The sequence below is a fragment of the Sceloporus occidentalis genome, unplaced genomic scaffold, assembly GCF_023333645.1.
Source record: "Sceloporus occidentalis isolate IW3139 unplaced genomic scaffold, rSceOcc1.0.p SCAF_2, whole genome shotgun sequence".
Taxonomy (NCBI): domain Eukaryota; kingdom Metazoa; phylum Chordata; class Lepidosauria; order Squamata; family Phrynosomatidae; genus Sceloporus; species Sceloporus occidentalis.
In genome coordinates this window covers 262,261,890-262,288,770 of record NW_028316982.1, presented here as the reverse complement: position 1 = coordinate 262,288,770, position 26,881 = coordinate 262,261,890, and the positions used below count along the sequence as shown (strand labels likewise).

Genomic DNA, 26,881 nt, shown 5'->3' with positions numbered 1-26,881 from the left:
CTTTACAGTTCACTAACTGGGTTTCTTAGCACCTCTGCTCTGTAGCTAAGTATGCATACAGTTACATAATGTACAGCATGACAGATGATTCCATCCAGTAATGCTCTTTAGAGTGGAAAGCAGATGGATCGACTCAACTACATTACTAATGGATTCACTCCATGAAGGAAATAACAGCCCTGAGTTTCCAAGATCCTTAGCATATGAGAAAGTACTGGATAACTGCATTTTTGCTTACTGCATGACATCGTTGCTCTCCTATTATTCTCCTGTCAAAGGTCATCTTGAAGGCATTTTTTACAGAAGCAAGCAATCAGTTAATGACAACTATCCTATTTTGATTTACAGTACAAAAGTTAAATTCCACTTTATTGGCAATTTGTGGTGGTCAGGGTTGGTTAGTGGGTGTTCTGTGGGTGGGGAAATGTGATCAGAGGAAAAGGAGGAAATTCCTTATTCCACATCTGTGGAAATTCCACTGACTCCTTATCCACGAGTTTAACCATCCATGGCTTGAATATGTGTGTGTGTGAAAAATATAAATTCTAAAAACTAAATCGTGATTTTGCCATTTTATATAAGGGACATCATTTTACTACCTTATTGTATGTAATGCACCTTGAGCATCCACAGATTTTGGTATCCACCGGGGAGGGTGGTGGTGGTTCTGGAACCAAACCCCAGCAGATACCAAAGGCCCACACTATGTCAGTTCCTAGGATCAGCCATTTGATGCTCGTTGTTTGCATGAGTCCCTGGGCAAGCATCACAGGTGCACATGGATGGGACTCCCAGAACCTGCTTAAGAATGCACCTATACAGTCAACTTTACCTTGTCATTCCCACCTCCTCTTGCCTCAGGTCTTAACCTGACAGTCCTGAATAGTAGCTTGTGCCTACCACTAGAGAGCACTCATTGTGCATTCTATTTTCATAAAATCATGCACTTAGAAGCAGACCTTTGGATGCCTGTCAGAGCCTGGAAAAGAAAGTTTCCTTTTTGGGACTACAAGACCTCAAATCCTCCAACCAGTATGATCCTGCTGGCTGGAGGATTCTGAGGCTTGTGATCCAAAAGTAATTTTTCCAAGGTGTGCTCCATTTTTTCGTCTCTCAGAAAAAAGGCTGTTTTGGAATTTTAAGCCCTTGAGAGAATCCAGGAAAACGTTCCAAAGGCTCATTCCAATTAGACATTTGGTCACTGCTGCCCATCATCCTACCATTAAGACTAGTTTCTGCATGCATGTTCATCGAGTGGGCATCTCATCATTTGAGGTTCCTCAATGAAATGTGTGATCTGTCTCCATAACTAAATATGGTTTATAATGAGTATAGGTGCTCACTCTCTCTGAACAAATCTTGCCAAGACAAATCTGTGGTAGGTTAACCTTGTGAGCCAGTGTGGTGTAGTGATTTGAGTGGTTTAATCCTTTTTTGCAGACCCTCCCACCCTGAGGCCTGCCATTAGCAACAGAACAATCCACATGCAAATCACTCCTGCCTTTCCAGGTCACACAGTATATATAATCAACTCCTTTCCAGGCAAGCATTCTCTGAAGATGCCAGCCACAGATACTGGCGAAACATCAGGAATAAACTCTTCTAGAACATGGCCACATAGCCCGAAAAACCCACAAAAAACGTCTCCATTCTTCATCTGAGACTTGTGGCTCTGGATCCTCCTCCTGCTCTTGTTCAGTAGTAGGTCCTAGTATGTCTCCTGCTTCAGTGTCTGAGTCAGAGTCCATCTCCGTGATCTGGAAGCGAGGCACAACACTTTCCCCCTTTCAGATACTGGAGACAAACTTGATTTCTTTCTCAAGCCTGCATCTACAGTAAGATCTGACTCTGTGGTTGCTGGCCCTGGATTGTTTCTTGACCTTGTTATCTGCTACCTGTGGGCTTTGCTTAGGATCTAAGGCTTCTGGCCCTGGAATGTTGGTTATTGGATACTGCTTGCTTCTTTGGCTTCTGAATTTCAGACTGTGTCTTCTGGTGCAATGTGAGAACAGGACAGCTAGTATGCTACACTCTGATAGGAGAACAGACCTCTGTTGCTTGCAGTACCTGCTGCCCAGTAAGACAGAACTGGGGGACATTTGCAATCATGAAAATAGTGTCACAATAATGAATATATAGGGATTGTAAATCTGAAGCAATTACTCTAGATTACACATCCATAACTGTGATAGTGAAATTCCAGCCCAGAGGAATTGGGGGTGTAGGGCTTATCCTGGCGTTGCATCAGGGTCTCTAGATCATAGTCTGAAATTGTGCATGTCTTCTGTCCCCACACCCATCCCCATACAATTTCTATTCTGGAAAGTAACAAAGAGCTGGACACTGTTGGGCCAACATCTACTGTTAAGGATATGCAGATTTTTTTTAGCGTGACAGAGGGCTTCCTCCAGGCAAAATAAGAGTGCAATATTAGCCCACAACAACAAATTCTTCAAAACCATGGCATGCCCTGCTCCACTTAGCAACATTAATACAAAGGCAGATTTTCAAATTAAGTTTCAGGAAGGACGTGTCTCTTCCTTAGAATAAACTCCAGGAAATGGGAGTAGCAGGCAGGAAATTAGCTAAAGGCTAATGTAAATAAAAAAAAAGGTCAGGCTCTCCCTCAGCAGGCACTAGTTCAACATAGTCACTTCGGCACTTTGGTTTGAAATGCCTAATGGCAATGGTCAATCTAAATGAAAAGATACCAGCCCACACTTGAACTCTTATTAATCAACATTTTGGTGAGACCAGATTTCATATCCTCCAACATTTCTGATTTGGCAGAGACATTCCTGATTAATCCTGTTATCCCACTTTTTAAGCTTCTTTTAAAAGGTCTGTTTCTCTCTCCTCCTCCTCCTCCTCCTCCTCCCATGCATTGTCCTCACCTTACTTCATTAGCCACAAACTGAGTTCAAAATGCAAAAGCAGTTTGCACTGAATTAACTTAGCAGGAAAGAGAGGGCAGAAGCAAGTAGAATCTTACCCTTTCCAGGTGCATCAGGAAAAAGCAAACTGCTCCATCAGCTTCTAGCTTTTGTGTTCTTATTCATTAATAACTTTTGCCATCTTGACCATGCTCTGATGTTGCTTGACCACACGCCCTGGTTTTCATCAGTGAAAGTTGGAGGGTATGAGATCTGTATGTGCCACATTGACAAAGAATCAAGACATTGTATGAGAACTGGGGTGATGCCATTGCTAAGAGTGTTGGACTGTGAGTCAAGAGATCCAGGTTTAAGTCTATCTAGCCATGAAACTCACTAGGTGTCGCAGGGCCAGTCATTCTCCCTCATATTAACCTCCCTCACAAGGTTATTGTTAGGATAAAAGTGAAGAGGAGAACCCTATATGTTACTGTAATAGATAGAAGGAAAGGCAGAGTAAAAATCAGAGATGGATGCAAGCAGAGGAGTTACTTTCCTCCCTGCAACCAACTTTCAGGCCACATGGTCATTCCTGACAGAACCGGAAGTGACATTATATTATTTCTGGTTTTGGGAAACACCCAAACACATTCCGTTTTCAACACTGGGTGGAGTGGAGGTCAAATAATGTGTTGCTGTTGTTATGTGCCTTCAAGTTGTTTCCAACTTATGGTTACCCTATCATGGGGTTTTCCTGGCATGATTTATTCAGAGGCGGTTTGCCTTTGCCTTCAGTCTGAGGCTGAGAGAGAGTGAATTAGCCAAGGTCACCCAGTAGGTTTCCATGGCTGAGCAGGGATTTGAACCAGCAGGGATGAAAACTACTTGAAGGCCACGACAACAGTGTGGAAAAGAGGCTAAGGATAAAATAACTATGGCAAATCAAGGGGTCATTTGGGAAGGAACACATTTTAGGGGTACAGGTATGGTCCAGGAGGACCAAACTATGACAACCATGATGGCAACTTGAGCATCCAGTTTTGTGGCTAATTTGTAGAAAAAGAATTTCTAAGGTCTTTAAGGAGAGGCAGGATGGGCATCTATGTGCAGCATTATTTTGCTTTAGATGTTTCATATTGGTGAACTTTGAGGTCCTTTCCAACTCTATTATACTGGTTGCTTTATGGCAGGGGCAGGGCACACATGGTCCTAAATGGCCCACAACTCCCATCAGCCTCACCCAATATGGCAAGAGATGGTGGGAGTTGGTGGATGGTAAAAAAAAATTCCCCAGTGAACAGATAACCAACTTTAAGGATTACCACAAGGATAACCATGAGGTTCAAAAGGGAGCCAGTGTGTCATAATGGTTTGTGTGTTGAACTATGACTCTGAAGACCAGGGTCTGAATCCCTGCTGAGCCACTAAACCCAATGGGTGATCTTGAGTAAGTCATATTCTCCCAGCCTCAGAAGATGGCAATGACAAAAGCCCTCTAAAGAAATTTGCAAAGAAGACCACATGATAAGTTCGTCTTAGGGTTCCTATAAATCAGAAACAACTTGAAGGCACACAACACGAAGATTACATAATGGGAAATGGGAATGACTGTATTCTCATCATTCCTCACCATTGGTCAAGTTGGCTATGGATGATGCGTGTTAGAGTCCAATTTCACCTGGAGGGCAGACATTTCACACCCTGGATACATGGAACACAGTGTTTTGAACATCTGGCAGTCCCCAATCCTCTCTCTTTTAAAAAAAATGATGGAAAAGAACCCATTACCATGGGAGACACTTTAATAAATCAAAAATTTATTTTGATACAAAAATTAAATAGCAAAGTTTTCTTTTTGTACAATGATAAATTAGAAATTTACAATAGACGTAGATAACTCTTCTGTACAATCACCAACAAAAAGGGAAAAGCAGTGTCCATTTACCTTAAGTTTTTTTTTTATTGGGGGCACAGGAACGGAAATCAGCAATACCAACCTTAGCACAAATAACAAAATGTATGTACCTAAGTGTGAGAGAGTTTAGCAATGTGTAAGATTAAAACAATTACATTTGTAGTTTGTATGCAAAAGTTGGTGAGAATCACTCAAGGGGAGAAGAAAAGTTTATAAATGAAGAGAAAAGGATGAAAGTAAAGGTGCTCAAGTCATTTAACTTCACTTTGGACACAGAAACACTGCTCCATGATGTGGAAGCTACCAGCTGCCACTGCAAGCAAGAATTAAAGGCACAAAGTGGCACCCACACAGTCTCTGGCCCAATGCTCCCCATTAGCCATGCTGGATAGGAATGATGGGAGTTGTAATTAGTCTACCTGGAGTGCACTGATTTGAGCAGGGATGCCTTATACCATGAAAAACAATGCAATGCTGCTAGCAAATTGTCTTAATATCATCCTTCCATGAGCCTGGTGCTCTCCAGATACGTCCATTATTCCCAGCAAGCATACGGAAGGCTGATTCAGATGGTTGGTATCTTGCACAATAATAGACATATCCACCTGGAACCTGTCACAGAAGTATCATGGGCCACAGAATGCTGCATGTGTATGAGATTTAGAGATGGGAAAGATATTTTAAATGTGACACAGATAATCTGGTGCACCACACTACATACAAAAATTGAAACTGGCTCCCAAAGTCAACAGTAGGGATCATTCTTTCCAGATACTGGTACATTTTCTAGACCATGCAGTCATTCCATAAAATGAAACTATTTCACTCTCTCAACTGGCTCAATTTTCAGGTACAGGTTGAGTCTCCCACATCCAAATGCTTGGAACTAGAAGTGGTTTGGATTTTGGAATTTTTCATATTTTGGAATATTTGCGTATACATAAAGAGATATGTATGGAGATGGGACCGAAGTCTACACATGAAATTCATTTATGTTTCATATACACCTTATATAAATAAACTGAAAGTCATTTTATATACAATATTTTTTAATAATTTTGTGCATGAAACAAAGTTGGTGTACACTGAGCCATCAGAAAGCAAAGATGTCACTATCTCAGCCACCCAAGCAGACAATTCTGGAGAATATTTTAGGATTTTGGAATTCTGGACAAGGGAGACTCAACATGATTGCCTTTCCTATCCTGATTTAGCCTCAGTGGGATTTATCAAAAATAAATAAATAAATCATGAACAGGTAGTCTAAAAAGAGACTCAATGACTGCAAACCAAGCTGCTACACCTATTCCAAATCATTTGTTACAAACATGGCTCATTTCCAAGACAGGAAAAACAGAGACAGAAACCAGGTCCAGAATGGTTGTGTGAACTGACCCTTCTTCCTGTTTCCCTGAAAGCATGCCAGAAGGTAAATGTGCAGGTTTGTACATTATCATTGATGGCTTCCCCTCAAATTCCCCAAGTGTCAAAGTGACCCTACAGTTTCTGCAGTGAAAACAGGCAAAAAATCCCTCTTGATCCTGGAAACAAAGTAATATTGAGTGAATTCCACCACAATGCTACTCACTACTGCTAAATTCCTCGGTTGAATTATTGTACAAGCAAACATGGTGTAGTAGTTTGAGTGCTGCACTAAGACTCTTGAGATCAGGGTTTGAATCCCCATTCAGCCAGCAAAATCTCCAGAGCTCCACATTTCCCAGTCTTACCCTTTTTTAACTGAGGGATACCTGTCATGTTTATGAGTTCTGTGCATAAGATCTATAAGGGATGTGCATGGGGGAGATACAAGCACATACCAACTGCAGTTTCTACAATCTTTACCACTTTTGAACTCAAGGCATACAGAGATAGCAGATGAGTTCCTACATGATACTTGCATAGTATAAATTTCAATCACTCATCTACACTGTGGTTGCAGACATGCCACTCTCTTGTTGAATACTTACATTGAGCAACCACTTATGTGCCTGTTTATTGTCCCATTGTGCAATGGGGAAGGTGGACTAGCTGTTTCTGCAATCCCAGTGAAGAAAGTGGTATACTGAGGGCAGTAACAAATAATTCTACACCATCCAGAAATTCAGAGACATAGCCATATTAGTCTGGAATACCAGTATGCAAAGGGACCTTGTAGCACTTTAGAGACTAACTGTGTGAAAGAAGTTATAGCATAAGCTTTTCTAGACTTGGTCTGCTTCTCCATCCATCTAAATCTATGAAGGCTTATGCGACAACTTTTTTCACAGTTAGTCTTAACGGTGCTAAAAGATCCCTTTGCATACCATCCCAAAATGTGCCATCATATGGCAGGAATCCTGTGGGTTTGTCCTAACTAGAGTGGACCCATTTAATCAACTGTTGAATAGCAAGTCATCACAAAGATAAATCCAATGGATTCACTGGCCTAAGAATAGGATTCAAGATATGTTGTAATTAGGCCAAAAAATTACAACTGCATTTGTAAGGGAACTTACACGGGTAGACAACCACAAGTTTATGGCCAATACAAGGCAATAAAGCAGACCCTCCCCAGTCCCCAAACTGACCAGACACAGTTAACAAGGTTACAATTAAAATCCCATTTTTAAAAAATAAACATCTAAGATGCCTCATGTTGCCTCCCTGAATGCTAAAGCCAACTGAGAACTTGACAACTGTCACACTCTAGCTATGGTTGCCTGATCCTCCTCCCTACCTTGCCATTTTACTTTTGAAATAGCATTACTCGTTACTTTCCCCCTTTTTTGGATCCTTTAAAATAGTAAAGGCAGGGGACAATGATCCCATTTGGCTAAAGACAAAAGCACACACACGCTTGCATTCTTAGACTGATAAAAGACAAGAAAGGCACTCTCACTGTGATGGGAGTGGGTTCAGTTGTAGCCCCATCTCATGGCTGGAGAATGTCCTCCTAATTGTAATTGACACACAAATTATGCAACTGATCTGTGTGAATGCAAAGCTGCCAAAGAACTTAACATTTCGGTTGGGCCCAGACTGGCGTCAACACAGATGCAATCACACAGAGTGAAATATATTAAGCCTTAATTGCTTAATGCAATGGGTCTCCGGGGAAAGCCAGATTAGTTTATGTGAAGGAGGTGGAAGGGAGGGATGGGGAGAAGAGATTTTTTTAAAACAAAACACCAAACACAACAGGCTCTGAATAAGCCAATTGTCAAAAATGACCCTCCATTCACTTTTCCTCATTAGCCCCATGTTGATGGACTATAAAAATTAAAAAAAAGGAGGGGGGATTTCTTAGACCAAAGAATACCACAGGAATCTGGGAAATAGCAGGATCACCTATCCAGGTCGGAGGAAAGGCTAAAGATTCAGGGAACAGGGGAGAAAGGGGGAGAAATACATTGAGATTGGGCTGTTAAATATTTTTAGCTCAGGTTTCAGTTTCTAATTTTGTTTCTTTTCTTTTTTCTTTTTTGGTGCCTCTTCTGATAAGATAAGGGCCAGTGCAATCAAAGAGGAATTTTAGGCTCTTAAGCAAAGCTCCAATGACAAAAGGAGCTGCACAATAGAGTGCTCATGAGTTTTACTGTGGGGGACACCACACAAATCCCATCAAAAACAACAGTGAAATGTTCTGCTTGCACGCTATGGATGGTTACAAAACTGTGGCCATCAAAAGTGGATGGACACATTCAGACTAACAGCTTAATTAGCCTGGCAAAAAGAAAACTAGCAAAAGGAGAGCCTCTCCCTGGTGTGCTAGTTTTCTACATGCAGGTTCTGGAGACAGGAGATGAGGAATTAATTACACGCTGAACATCCCATTTTAACAAAATATCCCTGCACACAGACAACTAGCATAAGGAGAGGTACTCTCAATGTGCTCGTTCTCAACATGTTGGTGTATTTGGGGTTCTTAATCATGCAACGTGGCATTTCAACCATCTCCAGTTTACAGTTTGAAAGGGACTGCACCACAAAAGACACAGTTTATCAAAGTACTGAATTTCTGGAAAATCAAACACATGGCTTCCTAAGCGCATGGATAACTCCGTCATCAGCAGAGTTAGGAATCTCGCCTTATAATTAATTCAACCCTGCAGGCATTTACTTTTGTTGGCAGCCCTCTCTTACATAAATGGCTCAGTTTACCAGACCTCTTTGAACAAGGCCTATGCTGCCCAGTTCCACCCTGTGCAATCGAAAACCCCACCAGGGGCTGTGCACAAGATGTGGGTAAAAAGCAGCACATGACAGCCCCGCTTCAGAGCCAACAACTTTAGAGTGTGTGCAGGAGGCTGGATCCTGACAAAAGGAACTAAACTTGAGCTCCCTCGGAAGGCAATGGAAGCTGAATGAGGATTAATTTGTCCTAATGGTTTCAATGGGGACCTCCGTCTAAGGCGCTTTGCTGTTAGAGCCAATGCACCCATTTTAAAGTGTGTCAAAGAGCTTCAAGTAGGATATTGGTTTCAAATCCAGACTCCTCAATATATGTAGCCTTCCCCATCAAGCAAGATTAGATAGAGCTGCATACTCTCCAGCATTTCACAAGAAAAGTTATTAATGTGGGAGAACATGCAAGCTAGGAGAGACCGCAGCAGTTTGCTTTTGCTTAAGCCCACTGGGAAAGGCAAAATTTCATCCCTAACTGTCCTCTCCCTCCACTGAGGAATGTAAACTAGTTTTGCAATTTTGCAATTCAATTCTCAACAACTGAAGTAAGCTAATGACAAAGTGAGAAATGGGAAATGGAGAGAGGAACTGCAACATTTGAAAAACAGCTGTTAAAGCAGGATGGCAGAGGACTGATCAGGATTGTCCTTGCCAAATTGGGACAGTTGAGGGGTATGCAGCCAGAGGAGGATGAAAATGACCCCTGGACCCAACCCAGTGGCCTATCTTTGCCTTAAAGCAAAGATTCCTCTTAGCAAAGGGACCATTGTGTTTCATAACTTTTCTCAAAATAAGGTATTTGCAGTCTAGGCCATGGTATCCACTGAGGTTTGGTTCCCGGACCTGGTGTGGATACCAAAATCCATGGATCCTTAAGTCCCATTAAATACAATGACATACTAATATGGCAAAATCAAGGTTTACTTTCTGAAATTTATATCTTTAAAAATATTTTCAAGCTGTGGATGGTTGAAGCCACAGATAAAGAATCCGTGGATATGGAAGGCCAACTGTAAATGCCCTCTTCTTGACCATTTTTTGCTGCTCCCATTTGCTGCTGCCAATGTTCACTGACAACACATAACGGATCTTTTCATTCTTCCCTTTCCTTCAGAGCATTTTGTTCTGCCCCACAGAAAGCCATCACTGTTGCTACAGTTTTGGAGATAGGAACCTTGGTGGTGGGAGTCCAATTCTAATAGCAAGGTGAGGGGCTGTACAGATGGACAGTGGGATGCCGCCCCTCTTTGCCGCTCACAGCAGCACTGATCCGCTCCCTCTAGGGAACAAAAAGAAGCTGCTCCAAGCAGCTTCCTGGAAGGAAGCGCCACAGCGTGCCATCATGATGCCCCTTCTGTGCTACGCCATTTTGGCGCTGCGCACGGTGCGCGCCATCATGGTGTACACCATATGGACGCATGCCATAATGGCGGCTGGGCAGCATAGGAAGGCCTTGGAGCCCTTGCCGCGTATACAGGCTGGCACAAAGTGCCGTTCTGTACAGCCCCTGAATCTGCTATTGGCTTGAAAGGAGTAGAACCCTCCAGTATTAGGAACTTGCACATTCTGAATCAAATTATCTGGATTCTTGTTTACTTTTTCAGGTTTGACACCCCCATACCCCATCAACATAGAGATATACAGACAGACTTTACATTTGACTGGAAGAACACTGAATTTTAGTGGGATTTGATGATGAATGAAGAGGATTTTGTACCATTAGGAGATGGCAGGTCTGAGGCTACGCTGCCTCTAGCTAGCTAAGTTCCTGAATTTGGTTTTCTTTAAAACAACAACAATACCTTGTCTAAATTTATCTATCTTTGTTCATTTGTCCAGCTTCTCTATTTTTGTTTTCTGCCTTCCAAAGCAGAGGTGGGAATTGTGCAGTCTTCCAGAATTGTTGAATTGCAACTCCCAGCAGTCCTAGCCAACATAGCCATTTCTAAGGTATGCTGGGCATTACACTTCAACAGCACAGTGAACTGTACAATTCTCATCCATAATCCAAAGGAATCTATTACTCAAATCCAAGTGCTAGTCCCAACTAGACCAGACCCACCAAATCAGTGGGATTTATATACTTGTGGACTTACTATTCATCAATTTATTCAGTGGATCTACCTTAGGGCAATATGTTTCCAACACCAGCCAGCTTTCCTCCTCAACCCCTGCTTGCTTTGTTTACCATTTAGCTGGATGAAGAGCTCTGTAGAATCCAACAGCTTGCATAACATTTTGTAGTATTTTGACTTAATTGAAATTATTGCAATGATACAGGAACTAGTAGTGAAAATAAGCTTCTGTCTCTTCTAGGTGGCAGGCCTCTGGGTTATGGGTTTCCTAAAAGAGGCAACCACTTCTCTTCACAAAAGAGTCTCCTACACTGGCAGACATATTTGCCCTCTGAATTCCTTCCTTTTTTTACTTTAAGAGTTATTGCTAAATAGATGACTTGTGAAGGAGCAAGAATTTAGGGGAGAGAGAGAAAGAGAAAGAGAAGGCACATTTTGTGTTATTAGAGGATGGTGTAAAGTTCCACAGGATGCTTCTTTCCAATAGAAGTCCCAATGGGTGCTGAGGTTTGTTTTCACAGCTTTCTGAAGCCACAGCCGGGCTTTCATGTTTCCTTTTCAGAAGCTCTGCTCTACTCTTTGTAGCACACAAGTCCTTACCGTGGGGTCTTCTCTGCTCAAGCAATCCCCAAATTCTGCAGAAATGCCAAGTTTCTGTGTGGTTTCTTTCCCAGCCTGCAAATCAACCATTTCTGCTCTGTGCAGCCAACTCTTCTCACACTGGGAGGGAGAAAGGGAAAAACAGAAACTGCCCACTAGAAGTGTTTTGTTTTGTTTTGTTTTGTTTATACCACAGTCTCGTTCCCCTTCCCAGGCTTCATCCAGCCATCACCTCTTTTCTCCCCCCGTTTTACCCTCCCTGAGTTCACCAATCTGTTGGAGCATTTCTGCCAGGTGTGCAGCGTTTTGGCAGACCAGATCCACATGCCTGATGTGATGCCCACAAGCAGGCACATGAAAATCTTGAGCATTTCCACAGCCATGTTAGAGTCATCCGCCGAGTAGCGGAAGATAGTCCAATTGGAGATTTCATAAAAGTAACAAGCAATGACACAGGTAGCTGGGACGGTGTAGAGCACCGAAAAGACCCCAATTTTCACCATGAGCCTCTCCAGCTTGTCTGTTTTGGTCCCGTCCTTCTGAAGGTTGGACCGGATTTTAAATAAAGCCACCAAGCCAGCTGCGATGAAAAGAGTCCCTATCACCAAATAGGTAAAAAGGGGAGCCACGACAAATCCTGTTAGCGCATCCAGGTTCTGGTTTCCGACGTAGCAGAGTCCAGTCAGCTCATCCGCGTCAACTAGCCTCATGATCAAGATGACAATGGTTTTCACCGCTGGGATAGCCCAGGCAGCTATGTGAAAATAGGAGCTGTGCATTTCGATGGCCTCGTGACCCCATTTAAGTCCTGCTGCCAGAAACCAGGTCAGTGTCAGGATCACCCACCAGATGGAGCTCGCCATCCCAAAAAAGTACATCAGCAAGAAAATTATAGCACATCCTGTATTCTTGAGGCCCTCCTGGATGAGGACAGGTTCTGCCGCCTCTTCAAAATCGCAGGAAATCCTTTCCCGGCCTACGGTCAGCCGGACAATATAAGCAATGCTATAAATATTGTAGCACATGCTCAGAAATATAATGGGGCGCTCCGGGTAGGAAAAGCGAGAGGAGTCAATGAGAAAGGTCAAGACGGTGAAGGCAGTGGAAATGAAGCACAGGCTTGCCCAGACTGCCATCCAGGTGTCGGTGAACGCCTTGGCCGAGCGGCTATAGAGGCCGGCATCATAGCCACACTTGAGCACGCAGTTTAGGCTCCTTTTAACCCAGATATATTGGTCAGAATTAGATCCAATGCTGTGACACTCCTCCCCAGGATGGAGAGGCACTTTGCTATGGAGGGGAACCTCTTCATCCCCTGGGCCTTCCATGCACATGTGGTTGTGGTCATTCTGGGGTGGGAACTTGCTACAGTTCAAGCTTTCTGGCCAGGAGAACCCAAATTCTTTCAGGACAGGCTCGCATCGCCTTTTGACAGAGAGACACATGCCGCCACAGGGTCCAATGGGGATGTCGATCTTCTCTGTGCACATGGGGACGTAGACGGAGCAGAGGAAAAACTGGAAGAGACAAGAGGGTAAGAAGGTGTCAGTGGGTCAAAGATATTCACCATGTTCTCTTACCTTGGGTTAAAAAAGTGGAGCTTAGAAAAGTGATTTTTTAAATTAACCTCCCAAGAGATGTAGTTCAAAAATGTCCTCAGGCTCTGTAAGTCATTACTAGAAAACAATACACAATGAATCAAAACCTAGGCGTACATGTTCTCATTTATCTGCTATAGAAAAATAGCAGAGAAAGGTTGCCTTCAAAGCTCTGTACATGTTTGTGTACATGTGTGCATGAAAGCGACACCAAGAAAGAGTGCATATGTGAAAACAAAAACAGCTATACAGGTCCTGAGAGGCGAAAAGCCCAAAATCTAATTAGGCAATATTATCGGGAATGATCACGAAAAGTCAGCAGGTTTCAAGTTTCACAAAACTCCTCATCAGGCTAACCTGCTGAACACTTTTGCAGAAGTCAAAAGCATGCACACTTCCCTTTATAACATCTTGCTTAGTAAAAGTATTGGCCTCTGCTCATGGACAGTTTTGGCCAGGACTGTAACCTTAACTGACATGCCGCTGTAGTTTACAAAATAAAATAGGACTTTGGTCTCGAAGAACAAATAATGGAGCACTTTTAAAAAAAGCAAACACAGAAACTCAGAATAGAAAATACAAGAAGGGAAATTCGGTAACACAGGAAAAGAGTCCCACTCTTTGTTTAATTATGTGAGAGCTGTAATATGTAGCTTCCATCATCCCCAATTCTTTAAGACTTCAAATCTCATAACTGACCAAGAATCAATTAGGTATGAAATAGAATCAAGCTGGTCAAGTTTTTCTAAGGTTGCTGCTACACTGCAGAACTAATGCTGCTTGATACCACTTTAACTATTATGGCTCCATCCTATAGAATCCTGGGACTTGTAGTTTGCTGTAGCACCAGAGCTTTCTGACAGAGAAAGGCTAACTAGTTCACAGAACTACAAATCCTGAGATTTCATAGCATTGTGCCATGGCAGTTAAAGCAGTGCATTAATTCTGCAGTATAGATACAGTGTGGTCCGTATTACTTGCTGCAGGGGCCCAAATACCCTAAAGGCACCAGATCCTGTCTCATCTTGGTAGCTAAGCAGGATCAGCCCTGTTTAGTACTTGGATGGGAAACCACCAGTGTATACCAGGTGCTGTAGGCTACATTTTAGAAAAAGGAACTGGCAGAACCACCTCAGGATTCCTTGCAAACGAAAACCCTCTGAAATTCATGGGGTTGCCACAAGTCAACAAGCAAGTTGAAGGCACATGCGCACACACTGCAGATGAGAATATTTGAATTTTCCTCCATGCACGTTTCAACCCTGCATGTATGAAATCAATATGGTCAGACACTGAACTGCAACCCTAACCAACATGTTCAATGGTGAGGGATAATGGATTTTGCAGCCAGACATTTAGAAGGTCATATATTACTCAAACTTGGCTTAGACTGTCTTATTCACAATATGCTATTCCTCTGTGTGCAGGGAATCATTTTGTTGGGGCATATATGGATCCGAAAATGGGGATTCAGAAATCTAGTGCTGGAAATGTAATCTGAAATGATAGGATCCAGGGAAAGTATATTGCTTGACTGAACTGAATGTACTGTACATACATTCGTGGGGTATTTTTTTCCCAACTGATTGTAAGAAGAATGTGCTTGACCACAAAGATCAGCATGCTCAAACTGGATCAGTTCTCAATTAATGTTATGCTGGCATGAGAAGCAACTGGGATCAGCTAAGAGTCAGAGAGATATAGAGCCATTATTGCTAAATGCATGTTTGATGCCAATGGACTGTGAGGCACGTTAAAGGGCTCTCAGACAAACTAGCTCCTGCTATGTTGGAGTCACAGTACAATTGTAGGCTGGATCTGCCCTGGGATCCCATTTGACACTGTTTTAACTGCCAGGGCTCAATGCTATGGAATCCTGGGATTTGTAGTTTGTTGTGGCACCAGAGCTCTGACAGTGAAGGCTGATTATATCACAAAACTACAATTCCCAAAGTTCCATAGCACTAAGTCATGACAGTTAAAGAGGTATTAAACTGCATTAATTCTGCATCTCAGCGTATTTACTCAACAGTAAGTCCCCCTATGTTCAATGGGGCTTGCGCCCTGGTTCATGCATTTAGGTTCCCAGAGTTAGTTTTGGGAACACCCAGACCATGGAAATCAGAAGTAACAAGGAGTTCTTTAAAGTTCCGAAACTTCTGTATGAGTAGAAATAAATCTCATTGTCTTATTGCTCCCATTTTACAGATAGAAGTTGAGGTCGAGAGGCAGTGTGGCCCAAGCTCATACAAAAAGTTACAGAGCAAAAGTCACATTTGAAGCCAGGTTTCTCAAAGGGAGGCCAAACTTTTCATCTCATAATCAGAAGGAAGCAACAGGCTGGTCTCTTCTGCAAACCACACAAGAAAACAGCAGCTATTTTTAAAAGATAATCAAACATATAAACATCTACATATTTTAGATGTTGGAAGCAAGAGAACCTCTTTAGGTGAGCAGGAAGGGATGTTTCTGAGATTAACAATGGCTACCTCTGCACTGTAGAAATAATGCTATTTGACATTGCTTTAATTGCTTTGGCTCAATGCTATGGAACCTTGGAACTGGAGTTTATTGTGGCACCAGATCTCTCTGGCATAGGCACCTGAATATCTCATCAAACTACAAATCCCTGGATTCCACAGCCATGGCAGTTAAAGTGGTATCAAACTGCATTATTTCTGCTTGCAGAGACAGACAATATTTTTCAGCTCACAAATTACTAATGGTGGGATCGTAAAAATATCTGTGGGCTGGTATCATGTTTAAACCTATTTGCAGGAGCATTTTGAAAAAGTAAAAGAAAAAAAGAGAGAATGAATTTATTGGCCTGGGAATTGATCTAAGCATGGGAACGTCTCGGTCGCCTGTTTCTTGAGTACATTCTGTTTTCCTGCTTTCAGAAGCCAAGCTGAAGATTTCTCTCCCTACTGGTGTGAAAATAACTGGCATACTTAAGACATAGCTGTTTCTCATTTTGTTTATGAGCTCCGATTCGGAGCATACTCTCCAGTGTGAGCTGCAGTCCAAATTCCTGAGCTGCCAGAAGGAACATACACTTGGACAGGGAGAACCTGCCAATCTGCAACTTAAAAAAATAAAAATAAAAATCTTCTTTTGGGTTCATGGTGTCAAGCCAACTGCATGTGCAAATTAACCTCAGGAGGGAGGGAAGGGAAAGGAAAGGAAAGAAGGAGGCAGCTGCGATTTTTGGAATATGTGTTTTGGCCATACAAGCAACCCCAGGCCCCCCTTGAACTGTTACTGTAACTTGGTTTCTTATCTGTTGATTCACACCCAGTGGAAAAGTTTGCTCCAGGGAAGTGCTTTCTTGTGCATCTGCTTAGCCTTTTGGTTTTACTTTCTTGAGGCTGAGCAAACTGGTGCGGTGGTCATAATGTAACAATAACAAAAACATTACAATATTCTTCGTCATCCTTATCAGCGTATTGTTGGTGTGTTTGTTTAACTTTTGTCAACCTTTTGGAGCAGAAGGTGTGGTGGGAAATATGGCGTACAAATAAACTAGTTATGGTGAATCTGTCATGGGGCTTTCTTGGCAAGTCTCTTCAGAGGGGGTTTGCCACTGCCATCCTCTGAGGTTGAGAGTGAGACTTGCCAAAGGTCACCCAGTGGGTTTCGTGGTCAAGCCGGAATTTGAATACTGATCGCCAGAGTCTAGTGTAATGCTCAGACCACTATGCCATGCTTGCTCTTTACATAAACTAATAATCCTTGTTGTTGTGTGCCTTCCAATCATTTCTAACTATGGAGACCCTAAGGCAACTGTATAGTACAATTTTCTGAGGCTGAGAGGGTGTGACTTGCACAAGGTCACCCAAGTAGGTTTCCATGGCCAAGCAGGGATTCGAATCCAGGATCGTAATGCAATGTTCAAACCACTACACCATGCTGACTCATTAAGACTACCACTCCCAAAATCCCCCAACATGATGCCCGGGGATTCTGGGAGTGGTGATCATTCACTAAAGTTACTTTTCTAGGCTTTATTAAGATTGAGTCAGACTGAAACTAGGGAGATCAAGGTTCAAATCCCCATTCTGACACAACGATCACTGATTTGGGGCCAGTGACATATTCTCAGCCTAGACTCTCTTGCAGGGTTCTTGTTAAAATAAAATAAAATAGATGCAGAGCGCTGTGTACTGAGTGGACTTAAAAGTTCTTGGAAGAAAGGCATGTTGTAAATGTAAGCAATTAATCTGTTTAAACATTTATGCATATTTCTAGAACCATTACTTTAACTATCTGAGTTTGGAGTCTTGAATTAACCACTAAGATTACATCTACATTGTTGAAATAATGCAGTTTGACCCTACTTTAAGTGTTGTAGCTCTTGTAGTTTTGCAAGGTCTTTAGCCTTCACTGCCAAATCCGGGGATTCCATAGGATGGCGCTACAGCACTTAATGTAGTGTCAAACTGCATTATTTCTATAGTGTGTATGAACACCAAGTTTTCCAGATCAGCTTTTTAAAGAAAACAATACCGCCATTTAACAGACAAAGTATAAAATCTGTAGAGTGAGGATTTGCAAGGCAAGAAGATAAAGGAAGAGGGAAGGTGGTCAGAAACTTTACTGGCCTCAAACTGCACCTGCCGTTCCCTTTACCTTGGAAAGGAAAAATTGACAATTAAACGGCAAGGTATATATGAGGCATCCAAATGCTTTCTCCACTATTTGCAATCTTCTCTTCCCATCGATAATAAAGACAAAATTAATCCAGGGTTTTATTCTTTCTGTTGCCATAAAATCCTTTGCTAAAGTTCCTTCTGTTTTTGTGCTCTTTTCCTGTCTCCTAAACATCAGCCACTACCTCTTCTGTGCCAGGCAGCACCAAAGCAGAGCCAGAGTGAGAGTTAAGACTGCTTGGTGATTGTGCTGCTTTTCCCTCTATCCTGTATTGGCTGGACTCCCTGAGGGCACACAGCTATGCTACCTGGGGGATGATGGGTCTTGTGAGCCAAAAGATATGTTTTCCCCTGAGCTTTGCTCCTGATTTTCACTGCAACAACAGAGGAAAACACAGAACTGTGGCTTGCTGCTGGGGATGCTGAGAGAATCTCCCCTAAAACCAATCGGAGGAGAGGGTGTATGTAATGTGTGCAAATCAAACTCTAGAAAGGAGGTAGATACCAGATATCTAAGGCAAGCTTTCACTGAAGAGTGAAATGCTTTGCCACAGTACTCCGTTGTGGTACTGATTTGGCACCTGTGGCTCTGTGACAGTGTGGACTAAAACCAGTGGTGGACTTAACCAGCCCACTGTCATCAATATTCCTGCTTTATACCTCACAATGTCCTTAATTTTGCTATTCAGGCCTCAGGGCCTTATCTTTTGCAAAACACAACCCAAACTAACATGCAGCCTGTAACATTATTAACCCATTAACTAGAATGCTGCAGTCTTGCAATATGTCTATCCTTCTGTGATGGGAGATATAACATGTGTATACAGGGTTTGATTCTCCACTTGGCCATGAAAACCCACTGGGTGACCTTGGATGGGTCAAGGTCTCTCAGCACCAGAAAACCCTGTGATAGGGTTGGCATAAGTTGGAAACAACTTGAAGTCACACAGCAACAACAATCACAATGTGTTTTGAGGATTTGCTTTGCCGATATGCACCAAATGGCAAAAAGGCAAAGAATCTTAAGTATAAATTGCTGTTTTACATTTGCCATAGTATGTGTGGGAGCTTTGCAGAGTTGGAGGGGTTCAATCTCAGGGAGAAGGATAAGAACATCTGTCTAGGGAAACCATACACCCCCAATCTGCATGGCAGTAATCTTTCCTTATGGGAAAGATGCCAGAAAATATACCTTTTAAGGACTACAGCTCCCAGAATTCCCTAGCTAGCATACCAATACTGTTAGAGAGACCTACTCATTAGAAATGACAACATTTCACAGCAACATTTCACAGCAACCATGGTTGCACTATCAGGAATAAACCCTACAAATACAAAAGCTGCCACAGTTTGTGAATAAATTTTAATTCTCGCTCACTGCCTGGCACAAACTGATAGGAGGTGGTAACTGACGTCCAAAAATGTAACAATCTCATGCGCTGGATGTGTATGTATCTACAACTGGGCAGAGACTTAAATCGCTGCAGTGCTATGGAGGGCTATGGGCTACCTGCTCCCTTGAGATTCCATGGTGCTCAACGTCTTTCCTTTTCAAAACTACTGGGAGTGAATACAGTTGGGAATATCTGAAAAGTTATAACAGCTAAATCCAAGTTCCCAAATACAGACAAGGGGCCACACTCCAAACCAGTAACTGCTGGAGGCAAACAAGAAAAAGAGATTCACAAGTGGGGCTGCATCTGCACTGCAGAAATAATGCAGTTTGACACTGCTTTTGCTGCCATAGCTATAGAATCCTGGGATTTATAGTTTGTTGTGGAACCAGAGTTGAGAAGGCTGAACATCTCACAAAACTACCAGTCAGTCTTCCGTAGCATGGAGCCATGGCTGTTAAAGCGGTGTCAAATAGGATTATTTCTGCAGTGCAGATGCCTGGGTGAGAAAAAGAGAGAAAGCAGGAAACTAAATATAAATAAAAAGAAAAAGAAGTGGCATAATGCCATGAAACAGCGCAAAACCAAACGAACCATGTTCTCTCAGACTCTGATTCTTATTTGGGCTCCAAATCTGCAGCTTGAATGTGAAAGGAAGTGTGTCTGGGCTCTCCATTTCTTTCCCATTCTTTCTTTCTCTCTCTCTCTCTCCACACAATGTGCCAGCTTCAGATTCCGACACACCTGATCCCCCCAAAGCCTTCTGTCTGGAAACACCCAGAAGCAGATTAGGCTCTCCTCCGCTCCCATGGTCACATTTTGAAAGCCTGGGGAACAACTCACTCTTTCTTCATCCCCACTGGCAACCAGCCAGCATGGTTGGGTTACACAGGGTGTTACAAGATCATCCAGGGCACCCAGATCAGGGTGGGTGGAGGGTCCGGGTGTCCCCACACCTCCTTTCAACTTACCTTTTGCTTGCTGGAGTATGTGTGAAATGGCAAGAGACAAGTACCTTGAAGCATGTGTAGATGGCTTACCCAGACTAACCCAACACAACCTTAGCCTGCTTTCCCAGCTTATTGTTGTTGCATGCCTCCAAGTCATTTCCGACTTATGGTGAGCCTATCATGGGGTTTTCTTGGCCTAGTTTCTTCAGAGGGGCTTTGCCATTACCTTCATCTGAGGCCGGGAGAGTGTGACTTGCCCAAGGTCAGCTGGAAAGTTTCACAGCTGGGCCGGGATTTGGACCTTAAGACTCCAGAGTCCTAGTCCAATGCTCAAACCACTACAGCATGCTGGCTCTTTAAATAAACTACTAATATGACTAGTAATATGACTTAAGAGTTTGGAAACATTCCCATTTTAAAAGGCTTTGTTGTCGTGTGCCTTCCAGTCACTTATGGAAATCCTAAGGTGCTCATATAATTGGTTTTTCTGAGGCCGAGAGCGTGTGACTTGCTCAAGGTCACTCAATAGGTTTCCATGGCCAAACAGAGATTTGAACCCTGGTCTCCAGAGTTGTAATGGCTCTCCTGCTTTCCCAGCAATGAGGATTATTCCAAATTAAGACTCCCAGGTCCAGAGGGAGCAAGATTTCCAAGCAACCTTGAACCCCAGCCAGTATTTAATTCATGAGAAGAGACAGAGTTTTCAACCTTGCCTGGATCGTTCAGCCCCTGGCTCCACACTGATTACTGCTTAGCAATGGAGAAAGGCCCTCTGCACATGCTCCAGGTATCCCTTTTTAACTTCATGAAAGCACAGTGACAAAGAAGTTTCAATGGGGCTTACTTCTGAGTAAACAGGCTCAGGCTTGCACCTTCCACCTGTGACTCAGCTCTGAGAGCTGGAAACCTCAGCTTTCCTGTTGTCTTAATGCCAAACCTAGGCACAGCCAAAAACAAAACAAAACCCAAAACCGCATGGAGAACTCTTCTCTTTGTGAGGTTGCCTCCCATGTTAAATCCTATCAAGTGGAATGGGATCAGGAGTGGGGCCTTCCAAACCAAATGGTACTGAGAAAGAGAGAGGTGTCAAGGGGCCCTGGGGCTGGTGTCATATGCCTTTAAGTCGCTTCCAACTTCTGGCAGCCCTAAAGCAACCCTAGAACAATGTACAGCAGATTGGGGCTGGATAGGATGGCCCCTGGGGCTCTCTTTGAACACAATGATTCTAAATCAGTTTCTCAGAGAGACCCAAGGCAATCTTGTTGTAGTTGTTGCATGCCTTCAAGTCCTTTCCGACTTCTGGACACCTCTCCTGGGGTTTTCTTGGCAAGATTTGTTCTTGCTTTCTCTTGAGGCTGAGCACGTTTCCATAATCCATTGGAAATTTATCCATTTGGGATTTAGGAAGAACACAACCTACATATATTTAGGAACAACACAACCTTGCCTGTCACAAATTTTGAATGTCCCTTTCTTGCAGTTTGGAAACCCTGACCCTGCTACATGGGGTTTTCTTAGCAAGATCTGTTCAGAGAGGGGTTTCTCTGGCCATCCTCTGAGGCTGAAAGTGTGTGACTTTGTCCAAGAGAGCCAGCATGGTGTGGTGGTTGGAACGTTGTTAAGATTAGGCGCACGTACATAGTTTTACTACGGTGTGGCATAGTGGTTTGTGTATTGGACTACAAGTCTGGAGCAGGGTTCAAATCCCTGCTCAGACATGGAAACTCACTGGGTGACCCTGGGCAAGCAGTCACACTCTCTCAGCCTCCAAGGATGGTCATGGCAAAACACACACACACACACACAGTCCTCTTCTGAAGAAACTTGCCAAGAAAACCCCATGATAGATTTGCCTTTGGCTAGTCAGAAGTTGGAAATGACTTGAAGGCACACAACCACAACCAATTAAATACAACAGCAAATACAATTAAATACAATAGCATTAAATACAATAGCATAGCAAACTGGTGTCCCTTCTATAAAAGGGCAAAATCAAAGTTTGCTTTGGGAAGTCTTCGTGGGTTTTGGGATCCACAGGAGGGGATCCTGGAACCAAACACTTGTGGTTACCAAGGGCTCCTTGCACTTGGGTTCAGAGTGGCCAGATAGTCCTCAGAGCAAAAAAGAACAAAGCACTACAAAATAGAAGACCTTCCCAAAACATGGAGGGTGTCTTCAAAGCAAAGCTCTAGACCAGCAATTCCCAAACTTTGGTTCTTCCAGTGTCAAGCCAGGTGTCCCCCATCCTATATATTTCTATGCATCTGTTCACTATACATTTTTGGTGCAGCCTAGAATCACATTGTCTTTTTAGCTGCCGCATCGCACTGTTGCCTCATGTTCAACTTGTGGTCTACTAGGACTCCTAGATCCCTTTCTCATGTACTCTTGTCAAGCCAAGTCTTCCCCATCCTATATCTATGCATTTATATGCATCTGTAGGCTATATTCCTATTGAGGTAGCCTAGAATCTCATTGAGAGCCAGCCAGTGTGGTGGAGCGGTGTTTGAGTGTTGGGTTTGGGCACTTGGACATCAGAGTTTGAATCCCGGTTCAGCCATGGAAACCCACTGGGTGTCCTTGGGCAAGTCCCACTCTCTCAGCTTCAGAGGAAGCCAATGGCAAACCTCCCCTGAACAAACTTCGCCAAGAAAACTCCATGATAGGTTCACCTTAGGGCCGCCATAAGTCAGAAACAACTTGAAGGCACACAGCAACAAAGAATTGCATTGGCTTTTTAAGTGGCAGCCTCACACTACATGTTCAACTTGTGGTAGAATTCAAAGATATAGCTTGTTTTTAGTCTGTAGAATCAGTCTGTAGAGAGATCTTGTAGCACCTTTGAGACTAACTGACAGAAACAAGTGGGCAGCCTGAGCTTTCCTAGACTTCTACCAAAGCTCAGGCTGCCCACTTCTTTCTTTCTTGTGGTCCTGCTGAGACCCTTTCACGCGTACTGTTGTCAAGCCAGGTCTCCCCTATCTTATTGCTTTGCATTTGCATGCACCTGTCCACTATACTTTTATCAAGGCAGCCTGGAATCGCACTGGCCTTTTGAGCTGCTGCATCACTCTGCATGCTCAACACCTTTCAGTTAGTCTCAAAGGTGCTACTCACAAGAGCGCTCTATACACTGAAGCATGAGCTCTCCTAGACTTCTACTGAGGCTTATACTTGTCAACTTCTTTCTGTTCAACTTGTGGTCTACTAGGACTCCTAGATCCCTTTCACAGGTGCTGCTGTCAAGCCAGGCCTCCCCCATCCTAACTCTGTAAGCACTTGTCCACTACAGTGCTTCTATCGAGGCAGCCTAGAATTGCATTGGCCTTTTGAGCCGCTGCATCACACACACCCATACCGCCTGTCCGACTTGTGGTCTGCTAGGACTCCCAGATCCCACATGGGATCCTTTCAGTCAGTGGTGCTACAAGAGCGCTTTCTGTATGTGAGCGTTCCTAGACTTCTACCAAGGATCATGTTGCCAACTTTTGTTCTTTCTGTGCAATCTGTGCTCCTACTCAGACTTCCAGATCCCTTCCCCATGGGATCCTTTCAATCAGTCTCAAAGGTGCTACAAGATCCCATTATTATTATCATTAACATTTATTTAGAGACGGCTGTAAACTTTGCCCAGTGTTTTACATAGTAAGGGTCAAACCTGTGCGCCTGCTAGGATTCCCATATCGATCCCTTCCCCATGGGATCCTTCCAGTCAGTCTCAAAGGTGCCACAAGATCTCTCTCTCTATACCCTGAAAGCAAGGAAGTGGGCAGCCTGAGCTCTCCTAGACTTCTACCAAGGCTCAGGTTGCCAACTTTCTTTCTCCCAGCCAGTCTCAAAGGTGCTGCAAGATCTCTCTCTCTCTCTCTCTCTCTCTCCCCGAGGCTTGTGCCAAGGCTGGGGCTGCCCAGCTTCCCTGCCTGCTGCAAGGACGGGGCACCGACCTGGAGCTGGCTGGAGCAGCCGTACTGGATGAGCGGCGTGAAGGTGGTGAGCTGGAGCTCGGCGTCGGCCTGGAGGTCGTGCCCGACCAGGTTGGGCATCTTGGTGACGTTGTAGCCCAGGCTCTGGCACATGGGGATGCGGATCGGGTCGCAGCGGCGCTCCTCGTCCTCCCCGAAGCCCTGGGCCAGCCGGCAGCCCAGCAGAGCCAGCAGCAGCCCCGGCACCAGCGCCAGCGCCAGGGCCATCGCAGCCCCGCAGCCCCGGCTCCAGCCAGCCAGCCAGGCAGCAGCAGCAGCAGGAGGAGGAGGCCGAGGAGGCAGGCAGCAGAAGCAGCAGCAGCAAGAGGAGGAGGAGGAGGAAGAGAGCGGCCCGCCCCGCACCTTCCAGACCGAGCCCTCCGTCTGGGGAAAGCCCTGCAGAGAGAGAGGGAGAGGGAGGGAGGAGGCAGGCGGGGCTGGAGGCAGAGGCCTCCCGGGGGACTCCTGGGGTCTCCCCCCTGAACCCCCCTCCCGGTTCACCCCAGGCAGAAATGCCTTAGTCGGGCTTTTTTGTACTAATCGCAGGTCCCTTCCATACCCTGAATGTCATGCCAAGGGTCCCACGAACTAAAACTAAAGGACAGCACTGGCCCATAGAGAAACCATCCTGGCCCATTGGGAACCATGGGGATTGCTTGTCCGTAGAACCATGGCAAGTATTCCCCCAGGATTCTCTATGGGCAAGTATTCCCCCATGATTCTCTATGGGCAAGTATTCCCCCATGATTCTCTATGGGCATGTATTCCCCCATGATTCTCTATGGGCAAGTATTCCCCCATGATTCTCTATGGGCAAGTATTCCCCCATGATTCTCTATGGGCAGGTATTCCCCCATGATTCTCTATGGGCAAGTATTCCCCCATGATTCTCTATGGGCATGTATTCCCCCATGATTCTCTATGGGCAGGTATTCCCCCATGATTCTCTATGGGCAGGTATTCCCCCATGATTCTCTATGGGCAAGTATTCCCCCATGATTCTCTATGGGCAAGTATTCCCCCATGATTCTCTATGGGCAGGTATTCCTCCATGATTCTCTATGGGCAAGTATTCCCCCATGATTCTCTATGGGCAGGTATTCCCCCATGATTCTCTATGGGCAAGTATTCCCCCATGATTCTCTATGGGCAAGTATTCCCCCATGATTCTCTATGGGCAAGTATTCCCCCATGATTCTCTATGGGCAAGTATTCCCCCATGATTCTCTATGGGCAAGTATTCCTCCATGATTCTCTATGGGCAGGTATTCCCCCATGATTCTCTATGGGCAAGTATTCCCCCATGATTCTCTATGGGCAAGTATTCCCCCATGATTCTCTATGGGCAGGTATTCCCCCATGATTCTCTATGGGCAAGTATTCCCCCATGATTCTCTATGGGCAAGTATTCCTCCATGATTCTCTATGGGCAGGTATTCCCCCATGATTCTCTATGGGCAAGTATTCCCCCATGATTCTCTATGGGCAAGTATTCCCCCATGATTCTCTATGGGCAGGTATTCCCCCATGATTCTCTATGGGCAAGTATTCCCCCATGATTCTCTATGGGCATGTATTCCCCCATGATTCTCTATGGGCAGGTATTCCCCCATGATTCTCTATGGGCAAGTATTCCCCCATGATTCTCTATGGGCAGGTATTCCCCCATGATTCTCTATGGGCAGGTATTCCCCCATGATTCTCTATGGGCAGGTATTCCCCCATGATTCTCTATGGGCAAGTATTCCTCCATGATTCTCTATGGGCAGGTATTCCCCCATGATTCTCTATGGGCAAGTATTCCCCCATGATTCTCTATGGGCAAGTATTCCCCCATGATTCTCTATGGGCATGTATTCCCCCATGATTCTCTATGGGCAGGTATTCCTCCATGATTCTCTATGGGCAGGTATTCCCCCATGATTCTCTATGGGCAAGTATTCCCCCATGATTCTCTATGGGCATGTATTCCCCCATGATTCTCTATGGGCAGGTATTCCCCCATGATTCTCTATGGGCAAGTATTCCCCCATGATTCTCTATGGGCAGGTATTCCCCCATGATTCTCTATGGGCAGGTATTCCCCCATGATTCTCTATGGGCAGGTATTCCCCCATGATTCTCTATGGGCAAGTATTCCTCCATGATTCTCTATGGGCAGGTATTCCCCCATGATTCTCTATGGGCAAGTATTCCCCCATGATTCTCTATGGGCAAGTATTCCCCCATGATTCTCTATGGGCATGTATTCCCCCATGATTCTCTATGGGCAGGTATTCCTCCATGATTCTCTATGGGCAGGTATTCCCCCATGATTCTCTATGGGCAGGTATTCCCCCATGATTCTCTATGGGCAAGTATTCCCCCATGATTCTCTATGGGCAAGTATTCCCCCATGATTCTCTATGGGCAAGTATTCCCCCATGATTCTCTATGGGCAGGTATTCCCCCATGATTCTCTATGGGCAGGTATTCCCCCATGATTCTCTATGGGCAGGTATTCCCCCATGATTCTCTATGGGCAAGTATTCCCCCATGATTCTCTATGGGCAAGTATTCCCCCATGATTCTCTATGGGCAGGTATTCCTCCATGATTCTCTATGGGCAGGTATTCCCCCATGATTCTCTATGGGCAAGTATTCCCCCATGATTCTCTATGGGCAAGTATTCCCCCATGATTCTCCGTGGGCAGGTATT

General features: G+C 44.2%; 1 protein-coding gene across 1 annotated transcript; it reads right to left on the bottom strand.

Moving 5' to 3' along the window:
* Nucleotides 1–4,673: 4,673 nt before the first annotated feature.
* Nucleotides 4,674–24,411, bottom strand: LOC149320075 (frizzled-4). Its single transcript, XM_089508482.1, has 2 exons — nt 24,166–24,411; nt 4,674–13,147 (listed from the first exon to the last, which is right to left on the bottom strand). Exons 1-2 carry the CDS (start codon nt 24,409–24,411, stop codon nt 11,816–11,818), a joined length of 1,578 nt encoding a protein of 525 aa, XP_089364608.1. The 3' UTR covers nt 4,674–11,815.
* Nucleotides 24,412–26,881: the final 2,470 nt, after the last annotated feature.

What these genes read in the sequence shown, in the direction of transcription:
- LOC149320075 (XM_089508482.1), bottom strand. Translation starts at nt 24,411, where the DNA reads ATGGCCCTGGCGCTGGCGCTGGTGCCGGGGCTGCTGCTGGCTCTGCTG. An exon ending in GCTGCTCCAGCCAGCTCCAG is followed by an intron (nt 13,148 to 24,165) that starts GTCGGTGCCCCG and finishes TGTCTCTTCCAG; the next exon opens with TTTTTCCTCTGCTCCGTCTA.